The 26,623-nt window shown below is 40.8% G+C and overlaps 1 protein-coding gene across 1 annotated transcript in view; it reads left to right on the forward strand.

Annotated features, from left to right (window-relative positions):
• Positions 1-26,623, forward strand: part of DNAH6 (dynein axonemal heavy chain 6) — a 116,200-nt gene that overhangs the window by 51,765 nt on the left and 37,812 nt on the right. The window contains exons 43-57 of the mRNA XM_035141059.3: positions 1,172-1,318; positions 1,411-1,484; positions 4,573-4,727; positions 5,834-6,065; positions 7,881-8,033; positions 8,357-8,497; positions 9,185-9,427; positions 9,815-9,982; positions 10,934-11,169; positions 14,178-14,439; positions 15,691-15,814; positions 16,919-17,115; positions 20,293-20,496; positions 21,216-21,341; positions 25,972-26,136. Of these exons, the coding sequence (XP_034996950.3) occupies positions 1,172-1,318; positions 1,411-1,484; positions 4,573-4,727; positions 5,834-6,065; positions 7,881-8,033; positions 8,357-8,497; positions 9,185-9,427; positions 9,815-9,982; positions 10,934-11,169; positions 14,178-14,439; positions 15,691-15,814; positions 16,919-17,115; positions 20,293-20,496; positions 21,216-21,341; positions 25,972-26,136 (2,627 nt within the window). The remainder of the gene's footprint in view (positions 1-1,171; positions 1,319-1,410; positions 1,485-4,572; positions 4,728-5,833; positions 6,066-7,880; positions 8,034-8,356; positions 8,498-9,184; positions 9,428-9,814; positions 9,983-10,933; positions 11,170-14,177; positions 14,440-15,690; positions 15,815-16,918; positions 17,116-20,292; positions 20,497-21,215; positions 21,342-25,971; positions 26,137-26,623) is intronic.

A 26,623-nucleotide genomic window follows, 5' to 3' on the forward strand; every position in this document is an offset into this window, starting at 1 on the left:
GTACAATCAAAGGGTCTTACAAGAGCGTAAAGATAACCTGTTAAAAATTCAATCCCATTTATTATTTCTACCCAAAAACTCCTTATCCTGAGACAAAACTGGAAAATATGGGCCTTATCTACATTTATTGTCGGTCATCTCCAACATGTATTACAAACATTACTATCAATGTGGTTAAAACTTGTAGGGGTTAAATACTATTGGAGAGTTTGCAAAAATTATCTTTCAAATTTGTGCTGACTTTCTGCCTGGGGATGTTATTCCAAATCCAGTTCTAAACATCTATTGGAATTTGACAACCCAGCTCTCTCCCAGTTATTTTTATAGGTGATCATTGTAATGTCTCTCTATATAATGATTTTATATATCTTACTCAGCAGACCGAAACCAGGCTTTTAAATACATTAATGTTGCTGCCTTGAAATATCCTTTATGGATGAGAAGGATAATCAATTTCTTAATTATTTTTAGCAATCCCCCCCCCAATAACTCTTGGGTTTTTTCCCATTTCATGTAAAGTTTATAAGCAGATTTTGCAAATCTTCAAGTATCGTTGGTGATGACCCCCAGTGATATCCCATACTGCCAAGAACAAAATCAAGATTTGGGGGAGCATTACCCTTTTTGTCTTATCTTATAGGAGACAGGACTAATAAGCAAATATTGGCAATTTCCACTCCCTTTTCTGTTTTCATTGGAATTCTCCAACACTCTTACACTCCCCCCTGCAAAAAATTGTTGTTCTGTTGTGTTGATTAATTTAGGGTGACTCATGGAAACAACCAAGCTGCAGTTTGAGGCTGCAACCAATAAATGATGAACACATGTGTGTTAATTGGACATCAGAAGCTGTCACTAACAGTTTTAAAACCCAACAAATCTTCTTCAAGCATGTTTAAGTATTGATTTTAAATTTGTGTAGAAAGTGTCAGGGCTGACGGGGCTTCCTCTCTACACAGCAATCACTGACGTTTTTATGGACTTTATTTACAGTATTTACAACGGGCAATTAGCACGTAATGATCATCCATCAGAGTCACTCAGTTCAGATCTCTGTCCCCCTCCCCCTGGTCCCCCTCCAGGGAACTGGAAACCACTGGCTCATCCCTGACAGAAAGGATTTATTCTAGTATATTACATATACATTTTTAATGTATTTTTTCTTTTGCAGGCATGTTGCAATGCAGCCCCATGTCAGTTCGAGACCAGGCACAGATATTCAGGCTGTTCTGTCACGAGAGCCAAAGAGTTTTCCATGACCGTCTCATCTGTAACGAAGATAAACAATATTTTTATTCCATGTTAGCTGACATGGCCAGTAAGGATACTTACTTTACTAGTATATATTATATTTAATCTGCATACTTCATGCTTGCACAATTAATTTAACCCACCTATTTTACATTGTAGGCAAATATTTTGGAATCCCTGTTGATCCAGACTCATTTGTGACTAAACCAATCATATTTGGTGACTACATAAAGGTGAGGAATCCGTAGAAAATAAAACTGGATAGAATGATGCCTTTATGATTTGATTTCTATAAAATTGGACTCTTGTTTTTGAGGTACAAAGACATAATGTGACCTGTAAAGTAAATGAACTCTGCTGTAGAATTTAGGTGGTATTTTTAGGGTGAGATTTAGTGCGGTTCTTATGCCAGATTGATAAAAGTAAAAAAAATTATATTGCAATATGATAAAAAATGCTAAGAATTAAAATATGTTTTCCTCATCCTGGATGCATATGAAGCATTTCCTCCACTTGCGGGAAATCTTTGGGAGGAGAAAAGGGTAAGAAGTAAACCCTACTCAAATCTGGAGTGGAGTCACTAAGATGGTTGGGTGGCACCTTGTACACCTCCTTCCAGCAACTCCTGCAGCCAGGCTGCGGCCAAACATATTGCTCTGCTTTCCTTTGGGCTATAGCAGCGAAGTTGAGAGGGGGGGTCTTGTCATCTGGGCAGCCCAGGCCTCTATACGTCCATCCTGCCCAGGCGTGCACCCTGGGGAGGTCACTTCAGCGCTGCAATGGTTTGACTTCATCCCTGGATGCGCACTCCATTATCTCTTGAGACAGATGGATGCCAACAATAACATCTGCGCTGTGGTTAAACCACTGAGCCTAGAGCTTGCTGATCAGAAGGTCGGCGGTTCGAATCCCTGTGACGGGGTGAGCTCCCGTTGCTCGGTCCCAGCTCCTGCCAACCTAGCAGTTCGAAAGCACGTCAAAATGCAAGTAGATAAATAGGAACCACTACAGCGGGAAGGTAAGCAGTGTTTCCGTGTGCTGCTCTGGATCGCCAGGAGCGGCTTTGTCATGCTGGCCACATGACCTGGAAGCTATACGCCGGCTCCCTCGGCCAATAATGCGAGATGAGTGCGCAACCCCAGAGTCGGTCACGACTGGACCTAATGGTCAGGGGTCCCTTTACCTATATAAGAATTTTAAAAAAATAGTATTATGAGGCCTTGGATCGAGCTTGCAAATAATTCTTGAATGTGAATTATCTTGAATGTGAGCAGCACCAAGAACATTGCCATCAGTTAACTGAATAAAGTGGAAAAATTAGCCGGCCGGCTTGACACCTGATATTTATTTGAATAGTCCTTTTCTTCTGTCAGCTTCTGGAGCGAGTGTGTTTTCTGCTGGCCACAGACAACTTAGCTGGCCTCATTCCTAGACCCCCAGCAGCAGTTTTGGGGCTGAGATATCGCTCATAAATAAATAGTGGAGGCTGCTAGGACTCCCCGACAATTTTCATAAGAAACATTAGTCACTTGAATGTTGCCTGTACTATGGAGCTGCAGTTTTCTCAGATGTGAAATGTCCATTAAAGTAAAAGGAGCCGTCACATTCAGCAATAGGTTCTGAACCAACTTCAGAGCTGACAGATCAAATCAATGCAGAAAGCAAACAGCTAGTCACCAGATGGCAGTGGCACAGGCATATGGAAGGAACATGTTGGGGTTTTCTTGCTCCTTCGCATTGGAATCTTTCCTAGAGCAATAGCTGCAGCCTTGAGATATAAACCTCAGTGCATCTAATTGCCAGATATTTACCTACATAAATATGGTTTGTGTTCATGAAACTGTATTTCCTCCAACAGAGGTTTGATGAAAGAAAACTGCTCAGTGGCAAGTGATTTCAATCATAAATTGTGGAAAGGATGATAAATAATATGAATGGATATATAGTGTCGATTTCTTTTATTTTAATTTTTTAACAAAGTAATAATAGTAAATAAATTACAATTAAAATGTGCACCCCACCCCCAAGACCATTCCATTCTAACTATCCAACCTTTCAAAATTTCAACACCTCTTGCAATGGTTTGACTCCTTTCCATTTTAACAGTACAAATCCTACAAACACCTACATGTTCCCTATCTCCTACATGTTCCCTATCTTACCTTAATGGCACATGTTAATTTATCATTAATAGCTATATCCCTCACCTCTTTATACCATTCTTCCATTTTATATTCTGCTTGCCCCTTCCACTTCCTAGCTATGATAACTCGTGCAGCTGTCAGTAAATTTGTGAGCAAGTCCTTCGTAGCCTGTGAAACTTCCACCCCACTGTAAATTGATAATAATGCTACCTCTGGACTTTTGGTCAGCTTTAACCCAGTGATTTCTGTTATCTCCTTAAACACCCTTTGCCAGAAAAACTGTACATATTTACACCCCGTGTCTATTTCTTTTAGTCATTCAAAGGAGTGGAGATGATCCTCAGTAAACTTTCCAGGAGGATTGCTTAGAAAAGCAGCCATCATACAGATATTCCCCACAAGAAAGACAAAACATATTTTCAATAATATTTAACATACTCTTAGTATGGTCAGAAAAGGGCAACCTTTCTGGATAGTGCAAGCGCTGCTGACTATAAGGAATGTTCCTAACTTTTGGATATTGTAGATTTGTCCTGGTCTGGTCTTTTGTTTTGTAGCTGTGTGATTTGTGCTCATATTGTGATGGGACTAAATTTAAATAATATGATTGCAGGTAGATCAGGTAATTGAATATCTGGTAGCCTAAAAACCATTGGACATGATCCATTCCCAGATGGTCACTGCTGCACAGTAAATAAGCCCTCTTTCCTTTCTCATTAGCTGACCAATGAGCACCCTACAGCTTATTCTTGTGGCTGGAAGGTGAAATGCACAAGTTATGACTTTCAGTGTGCATACAAATAGCACATGCCAAAGAGCATACGTAACTGATCTAGGAAGGAACGGAAAGGTTAAAAAAAACAAAACCAAATGGCTGATGTGATCTGGTGTTCCCAGGCATGGCTGATTGGGATCTCCTCTCACATGAGCTAATAAACTCACGGAGGAAAGGATTGTCTCCCTAATTTGTAATATTCACACATATGCCCAACATGAGAAGTAATGATTTCCCAAGAGTCTGCAAAAATTTCACATAATTAATTGGCTCACATTTCTATTGACTTTGACTCACTCCTATCACCATTAAGCTATGCTTTTTTGCAGTCCTCATTTGCTGGGGTAGCATATTTCCATTCCTTTTGATCACAATCTTATTTTCCTTATATGTTCATTTTAGATTGGAGTTGAGAAAGCTGAACGCATTTATGAAGAGCTAACTGACCTAGAAAAGATTATGGCGGTTCTGCAAGACTATCTGGATGATTATAATATAACAAACGCTAAGGAAACCAAACTGGTATTCTTCCAAGATGCTATAGAGCATGTTTCAAGGTAAATGATTACACTGCCATTAACCAAATATTAGTAATATAAATGAGTTAATACTATAGTAATAAACTAATGACAGCATGCCCATATAAAGTGTAAAGTACATTTCTGTAAATAAGTTCCTTGCTTTATTTTTTAAAAAACCCAGTTTTTATTGAAGATTTTCTTGATTCACAAAAGTACGTGCAATGTCTCTTATTTCAAGTTGTAAAGTCTTTTCTAGAGCTCAGTTACATTTGTTTTGATACATTAGTGTTGAGTACAGTATAAGGTTGGGGAAGAAGAGCTGGGGAGTGGAGGAGTGGTGTGCTGAAACTTATATTCCTTTTTACAGTGTACGTGTGGGGTTTTGTGTCAACGTCAGCTGAATAGGTTCTGTTTCTGTTCGCTTGTTCTACTTCCTTGATACTGAGAGGGATTGGGAGGGCCCAGGGTGTGGCTGGCTGTGATGAGGTTTGTGTTTCAGCAGTGGCAAGCCAAGGCAGGGGGAGGCTTCAGTGGCACCCTGGACAGCTCCACAGAGGACTTAGGCTGGGGACTTCATAAGAGCAGACCTCGGGTGATATTTCAGTGGCAGGCATCAGACTGAGCCTTAAATAGTTGCTAACTTTGCCTTCCATGAAAGGAGCCTGTTCATCTGAAAGGGTGCAGTCTGCTTTCGGAGTCCTTTGCTGCAATGCAGCAGGAGAAGAAGTGGTCATACAATGACTTCTGTGCTGGAGTTTTCAAGAGAAGGGCATTGCGACCTCTCTGGGCTGGAGAGGTACCTGCACAATGGGCTTCTCCTGAGCAAGGAGTTCTGGTTTAGTGTATAGATTTGGGAATTGTCCCGGTGTGCATGAATTACATAGGTAGTTTGGGTCTTTAAAACATAGATAGAAATGTCTGTGTGACTGAGTATAATGAGCCCATTGCTCAAGTTCAGAATGGCAAAGGGAAAACTCTTTATTGCTGGAGGCCCTCCTTTTTGTAGGCCCTCCTTTTATACTGCTGTGCTGCTTTAGTAAGATGTCAGTAAATGAGGAGGGTAGTGGGAAAAGGCTCTTGCTTATATCTCTTGCTCATATGAATGCTAACAATTTTGAATTTATTTTCAATTTCCCTCACAGAATTGCTCGAATGATTCGCCAGGAAAGAGGAAATGCCCTTCTTGTCGGAGTTGGAGGCACGGGCAAGCAGTCTCTAACTAGACTCGCCTCTCACATATGTGGCTACAAATGCTTTCAAATAGAACTAAGCCGTGGTTATAATTACGACACTTTTCATGAGGACCTTAGGAAGCTATATAAAATGGCAGGGGTTGAAGACAAAGATATGGTTTTCCTTTTCACGGACACGCAGGTATGAATAGCTGAAATAAAAATTAAATTCACTTTCTGCTTGCAGCTAAAATCTTATCTGTGTAATAAAATGCTACCTGATTTATACAGTGTTGTTTATACAACCAAAATGATTCAGAAAGGGAATAATAAAGCTTCATAAAATAACTAAAGGTCAAATAACTCATAGAAATAGCAAACATTTTTAAGGAAGATATATGAAGCTTTTTATTAAAATTTTGATTGCTAAAATGTTTTAAGCAGGAGCTAGAAAGGAGGTTGCCTAGCTAAATGATCAGTGACTGCCACATAGTAATTAAGGGGATTTTCTCCTTTAGTTCTGGGTGTTGGAAGGTTGGATGTGGGATTAAGGTTCTGTGGGCAGGATTCACCTAACAAGCCCATCAGAAGAAGCCCTGTGCGACAGCTTCCACCTGTGCATTGGAGCTTCCCACCTCTCCTCCCCTTTCAGCCCCCTAAATTGGGTCGGCAAGTCAGGAGAACCCCCAGAGCAATTGTGTGAGAGGGAAGGGGGGGGATCATGCCATCTAGCAAGCTGGTATGGTCCCTCAGACAGAACGCTTATAGAAGTGTGGTGTTGAATTCCACTTGGTTCTGTGTACACGTGAATAGGATTGCCCGGTTTGACAGCGTAGTAATAAAACTACAGAATGATCATAAAAAATGACTTGCTAATCAAGAAAGTTTAAATTCCCATGTAGGCCTCTTGGCCTCAGAAGCTCTTCATGAAATGCCTGCTAAATCTCTGCTGGTCTAAGAGCATTCCGCAGCATGGGACTGGCGGCACTAAATTAGGTCAGGTTTCCTTCCTTCAATATTTACAGGTGATAGATATCACAAGATATGTCACCTTGAGAGATTGTTCAGGCTTTGAAAAGCTCATTGCAGGGACTACTCAGATCTGAGGAACTCTGGGTACCATTTAAGTCATAAGTTCAGTAGCAGCTCAAATGGGAAACAGGCTTGGTTATAGAAAAATCATGGGCTATATGGAAACGGATGTGAAAATCCACAGTGCAGGCCCCAACATTGTGCAATCATGTGGAAAGCTGGTGGTGGTTCTCCAGGAGGCAGTAACTACTGTGAAAGCCCCAAATAAGGCACAGAGCTGCCATCTTTGAATGCACTGTATACCCAAACAAAGCCTCTCTGATCTGCTTAGAGGCCTCGTCCTTGGAGCTCCCAATTTCACCAGCCTAGAACTAGCATATTACAGTTTTTGAATAACTTCCCTTTGCTGCAAAAAAAAACAAAAAACCCTCTTTCCCCCAACCTGCCCAGCTCAGTGTGAGCTAGCAGGCTGGCCTTTGAATGCAGTGGTGGACCTGCCACTGCACTTCAACCCACTGCATTCCAGGCCCAGTTTTGATTGACTTGTAAGTCAGGATCCTATGCACTCCCACCAGCAAAGTGGAGGTGATACTAATTGGAAAAGATGCAGAAAAAGCCAACCAAAATGATCACTGGCCTGGAGCAACTCCCCTATGAGAAAAGATTACAGCATCTGGAGCTTTTTAATTTAGGGAAAGAGAGTTGGGGGGGAGAGAGAGAGTAAGAGCAGGTATATAAAATAAGGTGTAGAAAGTAGACAAAAAAGTATACTTCTTCCTTGCCTCATAATACTTGAACCTGGAGTCATCTAGTGAAGCTGAACAGTAAAATATTCGGGACAGACTCTTCTTATATTCTAACTTTAGAGCAAATAAAAGGTTTTTTTTTTAGTGATTTGCTGATACTTTTATTTTTGGAAGGTGGAGTTGCTGTTTTTAACTCTGCAACACCTTTTCTTCAAAACTGATATTTGCTAAATCTGTAGATTGTTGTAGAGGAATTTCTAGAAGATATAAACAACATTTTGAATTCTGGAGAGGTGCCTAATCTGTTTGAAAAAGACGAGCTGGAGTTTGTTATGGCAGCTACCCGACCCAAAGCAAAAGAAGCTGGTATACCAGAGGGCAACAGAGATGAGGTAGGACACATTATAAATACTACCTTAAATGCATTATATTAACTTTTTTGGAGGGGACATAGACAATATTTAAATAACTGTACATATTCTTACACCTGTAATTTTCAGCTACAAAAGAAGAGGACATTTTCCTGTTGCTGCTGTTCTCAGCCTGTATCAGAGATTAAACTCGTGGGTTAGATATGGAAATATCCCATAAAGTCACCCAACCTACAGCTTTTTACAGTTTATGAGTGTCCTCAATTTTATTTGTGCTAACAACCTAATTACTGCCGTGCTTTCTTCTTATCCTTGAATTAACATTCATGACTGTCTTTTCTCAGGTATTTCAGTTCTTCATTAGTCGAGTTCGCCAGAAGCTACATATTGTTCTGTGCATGAGCCCTGTAGGAGACGCTTTTCGAGCACGCTGTCGAATGTTTCCATCACTTGTGAATTGCTGCACTATTGATTGGTTTGTGCAGGTAACTAATTTCAGTTTTGTTGAGAAGTCTGGCTGACACATAATTATTATATTTGATTGAAATGTCTCGTTTTATTCCATTGAAATGTTTTCCTTGAACAACGACCTCCGCAAAATTTCAGCTCCAGTCGAAGTTGCAATGCTGAGTCTGAGCCTATTGGCTAAGAGACAGAGCTACAAATCAGGAAACCCCTGGTTTGAACCTCAACTCTTAGTCATAAATTCACTAGTGGGATTTAACCTCAGCCCTCATAGCCATTGTGGAAATGATCAGACTGACTGACCTACCCATTGAAAGGCTGCAACAAGATAAATGAATGTAGAGGGTTTGAAGTGTGATCCGAATTCTAGAATAGAATTTACTTGGTTTAAAAGAGGCATGACAGAAATTAACCCACACACCAAAAAGCATGAAAATGGTAAGTTAACGCACACACTTTACATGTCATGTAAACAGTAAACATGTTGTTCTATTGTCTTACAAGTTGTGCTAGCTTGCAACTCTGTCTCCTGGTGCCCACACAGTCTTTCAGCCTGCTAGAATGTAAAGCACCTCTGATATTGCAGTCATTTTGGGGGGTGGGGCGGGGAGAGAAACACCACCAAAACCCTGATGGAAAAGGCTTGAGGCACTGAATGAATAACTGGCGGGAGATTATCCAGGTAATTTTTAAAATCTCTTTTTCAGTGGCCCAGAGAAGCACTTAATTCTGTATCAAGGACTTTTTTCCTGCACATTGACCTTGGAAGTGAACGTATGAAAGAAAAACTTTCCAAAATGTGTGTAGACATTCACATGAGTGTGACAGAGATGGCCGAACAGTACTATGCTGAGCTCCGACGGCGCTACTACACAACACCCACTTCCTATTTAGAGTTAATCAACCTTTATTTATCCATGCTGGGTGAAAAAAGGAAGCAGCTTGTTTCAGTAGGTTGAATTTTATTAGTAAGAATCTATGCCTTCTTTCCCTTTAATGTTATTTTACTTCTTGCTTGTAAAAATAGCATACATGTTGTTGGGTCCCCCTTATAAGAAATGCCTTTAACATTTGCTTTTTTCACTCCAGGCCTAGATGGTGTGTGTCTTCATGAGAAATCCAAGTTCTTGTTAATTTCCTCTATCATCCACTCGCACTAAAAAGACTTAAAATTATACAGTGCCAGTGATCTTAGTGATGCTACTACCCACAAGTGACAAGAGACTGCAGTGCAGTCGTTTTACATATAGGCATTTGTAATCGGTGACATCAGCTGAGATAAATGGCCATTAAAAAAATAATCCTAGCTCTTTATGATCTTCTTAATTATTTCTTAGGCTCGGGATCGTGTGAAGAATGGCGTAACTAAACTGTTAGAGACAAATGTACTCGTTGATAAAATGAAATTAGACCTATCAGCTTTGGAGCCAGTCCTCAAGGAGAAATCTGTGGATGTTGAGGCACTGATGGAAAAGTTAGCAGTGGATCAAGAAAATGCTGATCAGGTGCAAAGCACTATCTGTTCTTCGTTATGTACATACATATGTTATTCTTTATGTTTATCATATCTTTAGCAGTGGTGTGTCTTTGAAACAGACTGGATTTTTACTACTCAGTGTTTCCTAGACGGCACAATTAACTTAAGAATTCAGTAGTCCCCCAATAATGAGAAAGGATGAAAGGTGCTGGGGGTGGCATGCAAAGTACTGACTCTTAGACCATGGGTAGCTAATATGGGTCCCTCTAGGTCAGGCATGGCCAAATTTGTCCCTCCAGCTGTTTTGGGACTACTGTTCCCATCATCCCTGACCACTGGTCCTGTTAGCTAGGGATGATGGGAGTTGTAGTCCCAAAACAGTTGGAGTGCCAAGTTCGGCCATGCCTGCTCTAGGTGACGTTGGACCCCCAACTACCATCATCTCAGATAACTGGACATGCTAGCTGATGGGAGTTTTAATCCAACAAGATATGGAGGGCACCATGTCCGCTACCCTGTGTTAGATCATTGTTCCACATGACTTAATGCTGGTCATGGTTCTTTGAACTCCCACTTTACTGAAATGGCAAGGGATAGTACAATCATAAGCATCTTTACTCAGAAGTAAGCTTTGCTGAGTTCAATGTAGCTTTCTCCCTAGTGAGTGAGTTCAGGACTGAAGCCTGGTCTATTGCCCTTTTAGTTCTGATAAAGTACATCTATTCAAACTATTCAGAGCAGTGCTACTAGGAATGTTGATTGTTTTAGAACAGGAAGATCTCAAAGGCAGTACAACCTCCATTGGTGACTAAATCACAGAATTGCATGGTAGTTCACAATCTTACTGCACATTGCGTTTCTATTTTGTTTCCTTATTTTCTGAATTAGGAAAACCAAATATAAAGTAAGAAAAATGTTCACATTTTTAATAGCTGTTATTCATTTGGTAAAGATGTATTTGGCCATTCCCACCCCCCAGGTTCAGCGTGTCGTTCTAGAAGACGAAGCTGTTGCAAAAGTAAAAGCGGAGGAAACTCAGGCAATAGCTGATGATGCTCAGCGCGATTTGGATGAGGCTCTTCCAGCTCTGGACGCGGCTAACAAAGCTCTTGACTCTTTAGATAAAGCAGATATTTCTGAAATCAGAGTTTTCACTAAGCCGCCTGATCTTGTCATGACAGTAATGGAAGCTATCTGCATTCTTCTAAATGCAAAGTAAGCTAGCACCTCACCCACATACTTGATTTTTAGGTTTGATTTCATGTGAAATGATGCTCATTTCCTAGAGCACTTTCCAACCAAGAGAGTCATGTTCCCCTCCGCAGTGCAGCACACATGCGTGGTATCCTTATGCTTCAAGGTTTCTTGCCAGTACCTGAGGCTGTGGGGAAACACAGAGCACAATGGCATCCTGGTACAAGTATACATTTTGAATTACAAAGTGTTACAGGTGAAGAGGAGCAGATTTGAGATTGTTATTTCAGCAGCAGCCACACATCCTCCATTCCTTCCATTCTGTTCTTGATCTCAGAAATACTGCCAAATATTATGAAGGAGACGTGTGTGTGTGTGTGATGATACTAATGATACAATGATGATGATACTAATTAGCATTGGGGGGATAAAAATTAAGAACTCAAATTTAATTGGGCATGACAAACTATAATTGTGGTTTTGATGTGTGGGAATAGTCAGAACTCCCTAGTGGTAAAGCACGTCTATTTAGATGAGCTTGGGCCAAATTCTGACTTTCTCCTCCAAATCAGCTAATTATTAGGGAGTTTGATCATGCTGCTATATGCTTCAGGCAAAGTCAGCCATTGATGAATATCCCAAAGGAATCTAAGGATGCGTTGCATCAAGTACATTTATCAGAAAGAAAATGAAAGCCACTGCAAATATTGGTATAATATTTGAAAGAACAAAGAGCCAAGTTTTCAAAGGTCAATTTGTTTACCCTTTTAAACCTTTTTCCAAAGTGTGACGACTCCCTTGGATGTTTCAAAATGACCCAAAAAGGGAAATGCTAATATCAAAGCAGCACAGAAACACGTCTTGCATATTGCAACGCCTCCTGTAAGAACCACTTAGTACTCGGCAGTGTGCAGAGCTGTTGTATGGTGTGGAATTGGGTAGGAAAGTGCATGATGGACACTGGGTGAGGGACTGGGTACTTTATGTTGGCTTATCATCATGGAATCCTATGGGCATCTCAGCCACCATGAAGTTATCTAGGTTTTCACAATTCCACATGCCTTTTATTTGGGGGAAATTTTTTCCAATGGACTCTGCAGTTGGCTCTGCTTTGCTCACTAAGAATATCCTAGTAAAGGTAAAGGTAAAGGGACCCCTGACCATTAGGTCCAGTCGTGGACGACCCTGTGGTTGCTGCGCTCATCTCGCTTTACTGGCCGAGGGAGCCAGCATACAGCTTCTAAGCATGACTAAGCTGCTTCTGGCGAACCAGAGCAGCGCACGGAAACGCTGTTTACTTTCCCGCCGAAGCGGTACGTATTTATCTACTTGCACTTGAACGTGCTTTTGAACTGCTAGGTTGGCAGGAGCAGGGACTGAGCAACGGGAGCTCACCCTGTCGTGGGGATTCGAACCGCCGACCTTCTGATCGGCAAACCCTAGGCTCTGTGGTTTAACCCACAGCGCCACCCGCGTCCCTCGTAGGATGGCCCAACAATGGGCAACGCTGCCATCTAGTGTCCAAAGGTAGCAAAATTGACTTGTGGTCAAATCTGGTCTCCTGAGATTTCTCCAAAGTTCATTTGCCTTTCCTTATGTCTCCTCAGTCACTGCTTTCCTTCTCCTTAGCCACTTTCTTCCCCCTCTTTCCCTGTACTATTGATTATGAATAACAGCATGACAAGACTGCTAAAATAGCCACAAGGACAACGTGGCTTATTCCTGAGTGCATAGGATTGACCTGCACATTTTATATATATATGTAGCGTGCATAAATAGCTGGTGGTTCATGTCTTAGATACAGTACCACCTTTTCTTAGATATACACCATGCAATGAGATCAGTTTGCTCTGTATTCCTCCTTTAACTACAGTGAGAATTGAAGTACAGTGCACTTTTTTAGTTGTGGTGCCCACCCTTTGGAAATTTCTGCCTAAGGAAGATCCATTCAACTCTATACAGGTTTTGCCACCAGCTAGAATCATTTATCTCCTATGGAAGCTTCCAAGCCTTTGTTGATTGCTGATAGCTTTTATTAGATTTGTGCTGCTTATGGCTTTATTAGTTATTGGGATGGATCCAATATATTTTACTGGAAGCCGCCCAGCCAGATGGGCGGGTTATAAATAATGTTGTTGTTGTTGTTGTTGTTGTTAATAGGTGCTGTGGGTTAAACCACAGAGCCTTGGGCTTGCCGATCAGAAGGTTGGCAGTTCGAATCCTCGCGATAGGGTGAGCTCCCGTTGTTCGGTCCCAGCTCCTGCCCACCTAGCAGTTCAAAAGCACGTCAAAGTGCAAGTAGATAAATAGGCAGGAAGGTAAACGGTGTTTCTGTGTGCTGCTCTGGTTCTCTAGAAGCAGCTTAGTCATGCTGGCCACATGACCCGGAAGCTTTCTGCGGACAAACACTGGCTCCCTTGGCCTATAGAGCAAGATGAGCGCACAACCCCAGAGTCATTGGACCTAACGGTCAGGGGTACCTTTACCTTTACCTTTTTGCATGTATTCTCTAAATTAAGTCTCACCAAATTCAATTCCATCTCCAGTGTACATAGGATTGAATCTTAAGTTTGTTGAACTTGGTACCCATACCTAAAATAATGATATTATGTATTTTAACAGTTTTAACAGCAGCAACCTAGAAGGCACGTTCCTGTAGAGGACCAGCAACTTTGGCAGCCAGTTCTGCAAGTGTCTCTCTGGATTAGATGAAATCTGTAGAAGTGCCACTTGACTTTGAATTCATATTATCACAAAAATTTAGCGGCAGCACGAGGCATCAAAGCTGTTTCCTTTCTTCATATCTTCTTCCCAAGGCCTGCCTCAGTGCTTTTAAGTTTCTTCTCTTCTTCAAGTTAATGCAATGTGCTTTGGAAATGTAATTGCCAGTTAGTTTTTTACCAAGTATAAATTTCATCCTAGCATTGGTAATAAAGCATGGAAATTTCAAAAATACATGAGACTGCATTAGTTAATATATTCTCTGGGGCATATATTTCTAAATTCCACCACTTCTTTTAATCTTTCAGGCCTGACTGGGCAACAGCAAAACAGCTTCTTGGAGACTCCACTTTCCTGAGAAGGCTATTAGAATATGATAAAGAAAATATAAGCCGTCAAGTATTGCTTAAGCTTCAGAAATATATCAACAACCCCGATTTTGTACCGGAAAAAGTAGAGAAAGTGTCAAAGGCATGCAAGTCTATGTGTATGTGGGTGAGAGCTATGGATTTATACTCTCGAATTGTCAAGGTTGTGGAGCCAAAAAGGCAGAAGTTAAATGCTGCACAGGTGCTTGTTTTTTCAATGTTATTTTGTATGTTTTATTTAATACTGAATGGAAAAAAAGAAATTTCCTTTCATCTGTGACATTTTTTGGGTCTTTTCTGGGGCTAGCTGTTTTGCTAATGAATGAGAAGAGATTTCTCTTGCTAGAGGTAAAATAAAAAATTCCTTCAGTAGCACCTTAAAGACCAACTAAGTTTTTATTTTGCTAGAGGAAATGACATTATTTAGGAGTATCCCTTCCGCCTAGCAGAAGGCACAGCCAGCCTGCTGATTGACTCCTCCATGGGGATGCGATACTCCCTGCCCCAAAACCAGCCCTGTCTTGGGTTATGAAAGCCACCTTGTCCTCAGTAGGCCCATGTTTGCAGTGCATTTTTTTCTCATCTCTCACTTCCCCCTCTTCCCTACACATCCTGGCCAAGAGGACAAGGGTCTTTATGGGTGGAAAAGATTGTTAAAAACTGCCTGCTTCCTCAGACCACAACCAACAACTCCAGACCCTGCCAGATGTTATTGCCTGGATCAAGCTGACAAGGTTGGGCTCATGTCTGCGTGTCCTTGTGTGAGCTGCAGCTGTTGAGCAGGCTTAACAGATAATCCAGTGTGCACTCTCTCCCCACCCCCACCCCCGGGTTGTGCTTTCTCTCCTGACCAGTAGGGCTGGATCTATAGGCTGCTGTTTTGGCACAAGACTTTGCTGCTGCTCAGAAGTGCCATCTTACACCCAAGATTGAGGGGGCCTGGTGCATGTTGTGATATCATACATGTCACACGCTGGTGACGTCATGTGCCCAGCATGTTTTGCACACAGGTGACATCTAATTGCCAGGAGGAGACCAAGCACTGAGCCCAGCGCGGCTTCAATGGCTGTTGGCTCCTCCTCTCTCACGTTCAGGAGGAGCTTGCTCTACATTCGGCCTCTTCCGCCCCCTCAACGCCCCCTGCCAACAGATATTGAGGGGGTCAAAGACAACCTTGACTCTATAGAGTTGGCACTCCTGGTGCTGCCTTGGTCATAACTGCCCAATGTCCAATGGTTAAAGAGTTGGATGTGGAAATCTGAGGCCTATGTTCAAAGTCCAGTTCAGTCCTAGAAAGTGTTGCATGATCCCAAGGAAGTCGCTATCAGTGTATAGTATGGAAGAGCATCAGGCATTTTCCTTAACAGAACTGTTGTGCAAATGAACAAAACACGTTGCACAAAGCATTTGGCACAACAGTAATAAGCACCCATTTTTTTTTACTACCGATTAGGCAGAACTTGATGCGACTTTGGCTACCCTTCGTGCTAAGCAAAAAAAATTGAGGCAAGTGGAAGAACAAATTCAGGAATTGCAAGACCAATATGAAAGAAGTTTGGAAGAAAAAGAGGGTCTTGGTAAGTGGCTGTTTTAAAGACTATGAAAATAACGTTACAGTAATGCTTCAGATATATTTTTTCACTGTATGGGGCTAACTAAATCTGAAAACTCTCATTGAGTCTATTGTACTAATCACAGATGCTGAATCATATCTTGGAGCCGTACACAAAGCCTAGTGATAGGTTGGAGATCTACTGGAATCCTTTTGTAACCTTAAACTTGCCACACACCAATACAAAAAAATAAAACAAAGAGCTAAAATCTTGCTTATGCTTTACAGCATAATGCTAATCATGCCTACCCAGAAGTAAGTCCTGTTGAATTCACTGAGGCTTACTCCCAGATTTGTGGGGTTCAGATTGCAGCCTTAGTTGTCAGGAATGCCTGCTGGTGTTTCCGCAATTAGCCATCCAGAAGACTCTGATCTACAAACATGTTAAGAATGTAAGCTTGTTCGTACATCTAAAATTTCTCACGTGCAAGAAGTGTGTCATTCTCTTTAGCCAACATACAAATCCATTTATCAGGGCATCTTTTTATATATTAAAAAAATGTTTTTATTTCAAATATTTACACAAAACTTGACAATGGTCATACACCAGAAGGCAGATCATGCTATGTAACAATCTATTGCATACATAGGAATTACATAAAATATGAGGAGTTGTTGTCCAAGCAGATCTTTCCTTAGAGAATCCTTTTCAGAAAAGCTCTGGGGAGTGAAACTTCCAAGGAAACACTAGAGAACAGAATAACTCTAAATGAATTTGTGGGAGAATGTGTCAGTGATGGGGGCATCTGTTGAAATAATTTTTTACTTCCAGCCTTTATATCTCTGGAGTCCTGTACAGGTTTTTGAGGAGGCTCAGACTTGAGCAACTTATTTTAGTTTGCATATGAAGATACATACCCAAGGATAGAGTGTTTGTAAGGAATTAGGCTAGGAGCTGTCAACAAAGAACAAAGGATTCACTTGCCATATTCTGATTTTCTGTGACATTTCTAACTCTGTACATGCAATCCTTTATTACATAAAGAGGTCTAAAGAATGGCTTGCAAAAAAACAACTTACTGTACTACTGTTTTAAAATAAACAGTCTAGTAATTTTCACTCTATTTAGCAAGGACCATGGCACTGACTCAAGCTCGCCTCAATCGAGCTGGAAAACTTACAGCTGCATTAGGAGATGAACAGGTCCGGTGGGAAGAGAGTATTTTGAATTTTGAGGCGGAGATTTCAAACATCACTGGAAATGTGTTCATAGCTGCAGCTTGTGTAGCCTACTATGGAGCCTTTACAGCACATTATAGGCAACTGGTGAGTAAAAATAACACTTCTTTCTCTGTACCATGATTTTTGTGGATATGCCTGTGGGCTTTTTTCATTGTTAAAATCGTGTACTTTACAGAGACTCTTGTCTGTTTGATAACGAAACAGAACCCTCCAAATAAATGTAAAACAGTATAGCCACATTGGAAGAACTGGAACAACTCTGCACAATAGGCCCTTTTCTCCAGCCAAAGAGTGAATTACCCTTTTCTTCATTGCAAATGGTTGAGCTTGGCTTAATTAAACAGTTATCCAATGAGGGGATAGATCTAAAACCTGTGGTCCAGACCCAATAGGAGGAAACATACTGTTACATGCCACACCAAACTCCAGGGGTTCCAAACACTTACCCTTGGAGTGAAGGTCACCAGAGATTGTGGTGTCTGTAGAATAGATGTTTTTACATATACACTTCTTTTTAAATTTTGGCCAATTTAAGCTATTTCTTAAGCTTGAGCTATTTCTGAAGCAAAAATGACACTGTCGACTGCCTGTGTTTTCCCTGACATTTTGCAGTTTTCCCCCTATACACTGCTTGCAGCTGCAGTATTCTGGATATGTCTGGGAAATTCCAGACGTATGGCATTCCTAATGGAGGGGAATCACAGCATTAGCATGTCCATTAGCTTCCCGTTAGGTTTTCAGGAGAGCCCAAAGGTCCAGCACAGAGCATACATGAGCTGCTTCCCGCTCACTCACACACAACTCTGGCTTGTTCTCCTACATAGCAGCTAGGTAAGGCAGGTGGAAGAAAGGCCCACCTGTTTGTTCTATGGCATAGAGGAGGCATCCCCAAACTTCAGCCCTCCAGATGTTTTGGACTACAATTCCCATCTTCCCCGACCACTGGTCCTGTTAGCGGAGGAGTAGTAGTAGTTTAGATTGTATCCCACTTTATCACTACTCTAAGGAGTCTCAAAGCGGCTAACATTCTCCTTTCCCTTGTTGTTGTTGTTTAGTCGTTTAGTCGTGTCCGACTCTTCGTGACCCCATGGACCAGAGCACGCCAGGCACTCCTGTCTTCCATTGCCTCCCGCAGTTTGGTCAAACTCATGTTCATAGCTTCGAGAACACTGTCCAACCATCTCGTCCGCTGTCGTCCCCTTCTCCTTGTGCCCTCCATCTTTCCCAACATCAGGGTCTTTTCCAGGGAGTCTTCTCTTCTCATGATGTGGCCAAAGTATTGGAGCCTCAGCTTCACAATCTGTCCTTCCAGTGAGCACTCAGGGCTGATTTCCTTAAGAATGGATAGGTTTGATCTTCTTGCAGTCCATGGGACTCTCAAGAGTCTCCTCCAGCACCATAATTCAAAAGCATCAATTCTTCGGTGATCAGCCTTCTTTATGGTCCAGCTCTCACTTCCATACATCACTACTGGGAAAACCATAGCTCCTTTCCCTTACTCCCCCACAACAAACACTCTGTGAGGTGAGTGGAGCTGAGAGACTTCAGAGAAGTGTGACTAGCCCAAGGTCACCCAGCAGCTGCACGTGGAGGAGCGGAGACGTGAACCCGGTTCCCCGGATTATGAGTCTACTGCTCTTAACCACTACACCACACTGGCTCTCTTAGCTGTACTTAATTAACCAGCCAAAGCCATTCCTCTGGCAAAGGATCTGGTCTGGCAAAGTTTCCTCTTGTGCATTCTACCCTTATAGATACAGGATCCCACCCTGGTTTTTCCTTGGGGTTCTTTTGGGTTTTTCCGCAGACTACAGAAAGTTCAACTTATTTAAGAACAGCAAAGTATTGATGCCCTTAGTACTAGTCTTCCATACTTTTAAAAGGGCACAGTTTTAATACAAGCAGTGACTTAGCACGCAAATGAACCTCTCACAGCTCAGCGTATGTTCAGTGTAATCTTTGTGGTAGGTGCCATTTTATCACCTCAGGTTAATAGAGCTTTTAATTAACGCCAAAACACTTTTCTAGCTATAATCTTTTAAAATGTTAAAGTATTAGCAAAATATGACAAGGTGTTATTAATGCTATAATGCTAATTTTAAAAATGATGCAAGGCATTTTAAATAAGTGTTAGTATCGTGTTTCTCTTATAGCAATTTGTTGTTTCTTTGTTGTTATTTTTATTTTTTTAAAAAAAGCCTAGCGCCCCCTTCACGGCATTGCCTTTAATCAGCTTGCTAAAGTGTCAGTAATCAGAAAAGTTGTTGGTTGTTGGTTTTTTTTAAAAAAGTTATAGTGTAATAACACATAGCACTCTTAAGGTATTCACTTAAGGATCATATCACTCTGCCCTGTATAGGTAGGGGCTGGACCAGTCAGAGTCCAAAAGGTTATAGGGCTGCTTAGTGAAGGCAGTGGGGGGGGGGGAATATCCAATTGGTGGCAGTGCTGACGTTAACAAGGAGGAGTGGGTTGGTTTATCTGGTTGGTTTGGCTCCCTTACCTCTCATGGTAGAGACTACAGTCTGTGGTCACACCATGGAAATTGTTTTGTTTTTGTTTCGTTTTTAAAATGGAAACCCACAAAAACAGTTTCATAATTCAGCCCTCCTCACATCTTCTCACACTTGTATCAGTAGTACTTTTGAAACTAGTTGGTACAGTGGTACCTCGACTTACGAACGACTCGGCAACCGAATTTTTCGACTTACGAATGGGGCAAATGGCCGCACGTTTACAAATTTCTCGACATCCGAATGGAAACCACGGCGGTTTTAGATAGGGTTTTTTCGACTTACGAATTTTTAGATGGGGTTCCTTCGACTTACGAATTTTCCCATTTCCAATGCGTTCCTATGGAAAATCGTGCTTCCAACGGCGCTTTTCAACTTACGAATTTTTCGACCTACGAAGGTGCCTTCGGAACGGATTAAATTTGCAAGTCGAGGCACCACTGTATTATAATTCCTGTGGTACTTTGTTTTCAGCTACCATAGCCAGATATCAGGAGATGAGTTGAGCCAGCCTATTTGTTTTGTTCCTTCCCACCATCAAGACACCTCCCCTTCTGACCATAGCCCTGTGTTACTAACATCCTTATATATCAAACTAGTTGCACTGGGAGCTGGTAAGGTTTCACAAACTCCTTATGGATCCTTACCATTATTGATTCTTGTAGTAGCCCAGTTGTGAACTGATCGACTAACCTTTCCTATATGCTATAACAAAAGTAACCCTCCTTGTTTCTTTCCTTCCTCTCAGTTAATAGATCGCTGGATCAAACAATGTCAGGAACTAGATATTCCTATTAGTCCTGATTTCAGTCTCATAAATATTTTGGGAGATCCTTATGAAATTCGACAATGGAACACTGATGGATTGCCACGGGACTATGTTTCCACTGAGAATGGCATTCTTGTTACACGGGGGCGACGCTGGCCACTCATGATTGACCCCCAAGATCAAGTAAGTTCTCACTTTAAAAATGTTTTGTTTCAATCAGATATCCACAACAGCCATATTCTGTATTATTGGATATTGATATTTTTTTGAAAATGCTAAAGATCATAATTATATTATCCTCCCCAACCTGTTATTTCGTCCATGCCTGCTGCATTATTTCCCTTTCCAGTGTCATTTCCCCTCCTAGAGGAGGATATTGTTGTAGTAGTGATAGAGTAAATTGGGGTTGAATGCAGAAACGAATCCAGGGATCTGCTCACAGCATGCTGTATCTAACTTGATTCTGCTTGCAAGAATGCAGGATGGTTGAGTATTAGTATTATTACATTTATCACCTTATACACAGTCATCTCAAGACAATGTACAATTTAAAAAAAGGAAAAACCAGTTAAGAACACAAAAACCCACCCTATTTTAAATTCTCACTCCAGCTCTAATTGTCATACCAAAAAAGGACAATTTTTGGTCTTCTGGTTCTACTCTATGTTCATACACCATTCCAAGAAGGATGGGAAGAATTAGCATAGCTGTCAAGTTTTCCCTTTTCTCGCGAGGAAGCCTATTCAGCATAAGGGAATTTCCCTTTAAAAAAGGGAGAACTTGACAGCTATGGAATTAGACAGAGCTGTGAAATTTGCATTGTCCATTAAGGGTTGATTATTGGAGGGAAACATCTTAATTCCTTATTTACCATCATAATTATAATATCTTTTAATACACAGGCAAACCGCTGGATAAGAAATAAAGAAATAAACGACGGTTTAAAGATAATTAAGCTTACTGACACTGGTTTCCTGCGTACCCTGGAGAATGCTATTCGTCTAGGGTCACCTGTTCTTCTAGAAGAGGTTTGGATCTTTTTGCAGTACGCTATAAAAATCGTTCATTTCTTGTTCTTTTGTTTATAACTGTTAAACATGATCCACTGGCTCTGACCAGGTACATCCTTGTCGACTATTACAAGAAGCAAAGCATTTAGTACATACAGTGTACCAAGTATCCTGTCATTTGGAGGATAGGTGCAAAAATTCTGAAATTGGGAATATTTTTCTAGCTTTTCATGAACAAAGGAAGGAGAAAAAGAGATATCACACAAGAAGATAGTTTCTTGGTACATTCTTTCTACAGAGAAAGAAGTGGATTTAGAGAAGCAGTCACGAAGGAGAGGAAATGAGAGGTTTATACATTGTATGAATCTTTCTCAAATCAAAAACAAAGGAGAGAGTTAAAACCAGGATATCTCAGTCTTCATGCAGTTTGTTATTATATCATGAAAAACTGTGACCTTGACCTACAGAAAATTAGTCATGCTTACGTCCTGTTGAAATCAATAGGATAATTTGATTGTGACTGACATGATCTGCAGTGGAGTCAGTATTGTTTAGACAATAAATCCATTTATGCACGTATCTTCAGTTGTGGTTATGATTGTTGTGTATTTTTCTAACAAGCAGGTGTGGTTTAGGAAAGCTTCATGACTTTGAGAGAAACTGATTTTATTTATTTATTTATTATATTTATATCCTGCTTCATCAGCCCAAATTCACGAAGTGATTTTACAAAATGCAGTGTTTAAAGAACAACTATAATGTGAAACATATATTGCCATCCATGCCGGGAAGTAATAGTATAGCTAGCTGTCTGAGAAGGATTCCTTGTTTGCCATTGCAAATGCTTCCTTTAACAAAGAGTTCTCTGTGCATTGATTTATTTCATTAGCTGTCGCAAAATGCAAGGCTTAATTATCAGAAAACTGAAATTAATGGTAACTTAAGCAGAAATAACTAGAGCGATTTTCCACAGCTATTGTCTTCCCCTGCCATCTGTGACGATTGGTTACCCCATTTTATGATGCTCCATTTTAGACTTTTTATTTTGTGTTATGTATTATGTACTTTACCGTCACCTTTCACTGCGTAGTTGCTTAATAAATCTGAAAATGTACAGGCAAAGTGTTCTGGTATGGATTCTGAGTCCCGTTTAACCTCCAAGCTGAGAACATTCAGAGGCTTTATTGTTCAGTCATTGACGTAATAATAATACTTAGCATTTATAAATAATTTATTGACTTTTCAGAGCACTTCATTTAGATCATTTTAGCAAACCTTTACAGCAGCTTAGGTGTGTGGGAGAAATTCAATTTTGCTTGCATTATAATGAGTAACTGCCTCATCATACACGCTTCTCAAATCACCACGTGAACCAAACCCACAGTTATCCATTGAAATTTGCACTTTTCCAAATTTTGTAGCGAAGGCCTCCTGCCCAACAATGTATACAATGTCAAGGCCAAATGCTTGCAAAATCATTATTAGTCAAGACAGCATACAAAAATGTGTATTCAAGAGAAATTTGTACTAAAACACCAGATTTTCTTTTCTTTTTCTTTTTTTTGCATTTTCTATCTTTATTAATAGTCTTGCAATACATTACATATATATCGAACATCTCATACAATAAATTGAAATTTCGTTCATATACATAAAAAGGAAAGAAAAGAAAGGATCAAAAGAAACCAAAACATGTATTTTCTTACGTATTCATAAACCTTAAGCTTCAGTTATATTTATACTATTTTTATATGATTATTAAAAAAGAGTATTAACCAAAGTTATTAACAAAAAATGTCATAATAGCTTTGGACTTCCTGTCAATTCCCATTGTATGGTTTTCTTCCAGTAGTGAATGTACCTACCATCATTTCTCTATTCTCTATGTATTCTCTAATACATTCTTACAGCAGTTTGTACCATTAATCTTATTTCTCATATCTTTCTTTATCCAAGGTCAATCAAATGCTGCCATAGACGAAAAACCACTGGTATATTTTTGTACACATCTCTTGTATTTATCCCATTTTTGTACAGATTCTTGTCTTGATTTGCCCCTTAGCTTGTTGGCCATTTCAGCAAATTCTTGTAGCTTATTCTGCCCATCTATTATAGTCGGAACATTTTCCCCTTTCCAGTTCTTTGCTACTAGTATTCAGGCCGCTGCCGTAGCATATAGGAATATTTCTCTTAAGTTTTTCAGGTTATCGTTACTAATGATGCTTAACGAGAATGCTTCTGGCTTTTTAAAAAATGTTGTTCCAAAGATTTTTTTTCAACTCATCATAGGCAAGACCCCAAAATTCTCTTATCTTTCTACACATCCACCACATGTGGTACATGTCTCCGTTACTTTCCCCACACCTCCAACAATTACTTGCTATATTTTTATAAATCTTGGAAAGCATTGCTGGGGTAAGATACCATCTGTGCTGACTGCATCTTTAATATATTCTCTTTAATATTATAGCACGTCATAAAATTCATGGTTGTTTTCCAAAGGTATTCCCATTCTGCCAACATTATAGGGCGACCAATATCTTGAGCCCATCTGATCATAACTACCTTGACCTCCTCCTCCTCGACTTTCCAGTCAAGGAGAAGTTGGTACCTTCTTGAGATTGTCTTAACTTTATTATTTAATAGTTCCTTTTCAAATTTCGAGGGCTTGTTGTCAAATCCATTCATTTTGTCCTGTTTATATGTTTCATGAATTTGATGGTATTCCAGCCCACCTGAGAGTTGGTCTTTAATTTCCTCATATTTTCTAAGTTAGTTTGAGTTGGCCTTCCTCTTCTATCAATAATGAATTATATGTTAGCCAGGATCCTTTCATGTTCTTCCATTTGATGGCCTTTGCCTCTATTGGCGATATCCACCAGATTTTCATGAGGAAAATAGCAAGTTTCTGTGGAGATATTGGGGGTGGGGTTGAATTTAAGATGGGGAAAAAATGCGAAATAGAAATTGACAAATTTGTTCATCCTCTCAACAGCTGTACAGTCATACCTCGTGTTGCAAACGTGATCCATGCAGGAGGCACGTTTGCAACCTGCAGCATTTGCAACCCGCAGTGCCGCGTCTGCGCATGCGCGTGACGCGATTCAGTGCTTCTGCGCATGCGCGTGACGTCATCTTCAGCTTCTGCACATGCGCGAGCACCGAAACCCGGAAGCAACCCGTTCCGGTACTTCCGGGTTTGGCGCAGAGTGCAACCCGAAAAGGTGCAACCCCCAGCGTTCGCAACCTGAGGTATGACTGTATACGGTAGGCAGGATACTTTTCCACATATTGCAGTAGAGTATTAGCCTGAGATGGTGGCTTACTGAAGGCCACATAGGCAGCTTGTAACCGAAGTATGATGTGAGATGGGTGCTTTCCAAGTATCTCATTTAATGCTCTTCGTCACTGCAACCACTGCATGGCAGAGATGTTTTACATATATTCTGGAGGCCATTTTTACTACCGAGTTATTGTCAGGGAGCAGATGGGCTGCAACCAGGAACCTTCTGGTGTGCGTACAACTGCCCAATGTAGTGAGCCACCTCATCTCTGGCTCTCGGCTTGGTCCCTTGGCTCTGATTCCCTGGCATAATTCCCAGCAAACCTCTGACAGCTGCCTGCCCTGACAGATATTAAGTAGCGCTGACATATCAATTGCATCCCCCCCCCATGGTTTTGTAAAGAAGCAATGCTAAGTGGCCAAAGCCAGGTGTTGCTAATACCGTGTTTCTCATATTATAAGACATGTCTTATATTTATTTTTTTCCTCAAAAAAACACACTATGGCCTATTTTCAAGGGATGTCTTATTTTTTTCCTCCTCCTCCTGCCGCGGCCGGCATTGCTGCTGTGCCTATCACTATGTCTTATTTTCGGGGTATGGCTTATATTCCTTGAATGCTTAAAAATCCTGCTATGGCTTATTTTATGGGTATGTCTTAAAATATGAGAAACAGGGTAGCAAGATTTGTGCTCTCGTTAGCTTTGATCCCTTGTTAAATTCTGAAGATTTACAGGGCTAGATCCAGCAGTGCCCTCCATATGGGAGGTGTCCTCCATTCATAGAGCTGCTTTTGCAACTTTTGCTAATTTGAGGGTAGAAAAGTGTTCTTTCACTTGCACAGACATGAAAAGTGCTGATACTTAGAGTTCTGTACAAATTCTAGCACAAGTATTGATGGAAAAAGAAACTGCAGTCGTACCTTGCATCCCGAACGCCTTGCAAGTCTAACGTTTTGGCTCCCAAACACCGCAAACCCGGAAGTGAGTGTTCCGGTTTGCAAACGTTCTTTGGAACCCAAATGCCTGACGCAATTTACGCGGCTTCTGATCAGAAGCCGCGCCTTGGTTTCCGACCGTTTCGGAAGTTGAACGGACTTCCAGAACAGATTCTGTTTGACTTCCGAGATACCACTGTATTTTCTTTCTGCTCACGCTGCTTCAGGTCTAACCCATAAGCTAATTTGTACCAAAAAAACTAAAGAACCCGTATCAAATGATATTCAACAGGGGGGCAAGGGAGTAAAGAACCACAAGAAAATAAAACTCCTGTTACACAGAAGCATAAATGTGTGCTTTAACTCTGAAGTGTTTTCGCTAAGCATAATGCATAAAAATAAACCCATCTCTTTCCCTCGTTTTAATAGCTTAGAGAGACACTTGACCCTGCTCTGGAACCAATTCTTTTGAAGCAGACTTTCGTTGCTGGCGGAAGACTTCTCATTCGCCTCGGAGATTCCGATATAGATTATGACAAAAACTTCAGGTTCTACATGACAACAAAAATGCCAAATCCACACTACTTGCCTGAGGTATAAAAATAGCTAGGCAAATCATAGCTAAGAGGGTATTTTTTTTAAAAAAAAGATATATTACTTTTCATCTTTCCAAAATTGTATTAGGTATAACTCATGTATTTTCTCTGCATTTTTTAAGCACCACTTTTTCCTTGTTTGATGGGAAATTTCTATAGTGTTGAAATATATTGGCCTTCAGGTGGTCTCCCACATGCCATTCTATTCATATGGGGGGTAGGAGTGCTCTTTGTGGCCCTCTCTTGCATCACCATTGCTTTTCCACCTACCCTTCACATATAGTTACACTACAATAAAGTATATGTTACAAGTGACATGGCGAGACTAGTGAAAACAGCACTTCATGTTTTCCTCGTCCTCTATAATTTTATAGCAATGCTTACCTGTGTTGTGACATCATAATGTACATTTCCATAGGAGCCAACTCCTAGGGGCTGAGGTCTCTTCAGCCCCCCACAATAAGATATTTGAGGGGGCCAGACCC

Source organism: Zootoca vivipara, chromosome 15, assembly GCF_965207765.1.
Source record: "Zootoca vivipara chromosome 15, rZooViv2.hap1.1, whole genome shotgun sequence".
Lineage (NCBI taxonomy): Eukaryota > Metazoa > Chordata > Lepidosauria > Squamata > Lacertidae > Zootoca > Zootoca vivipara.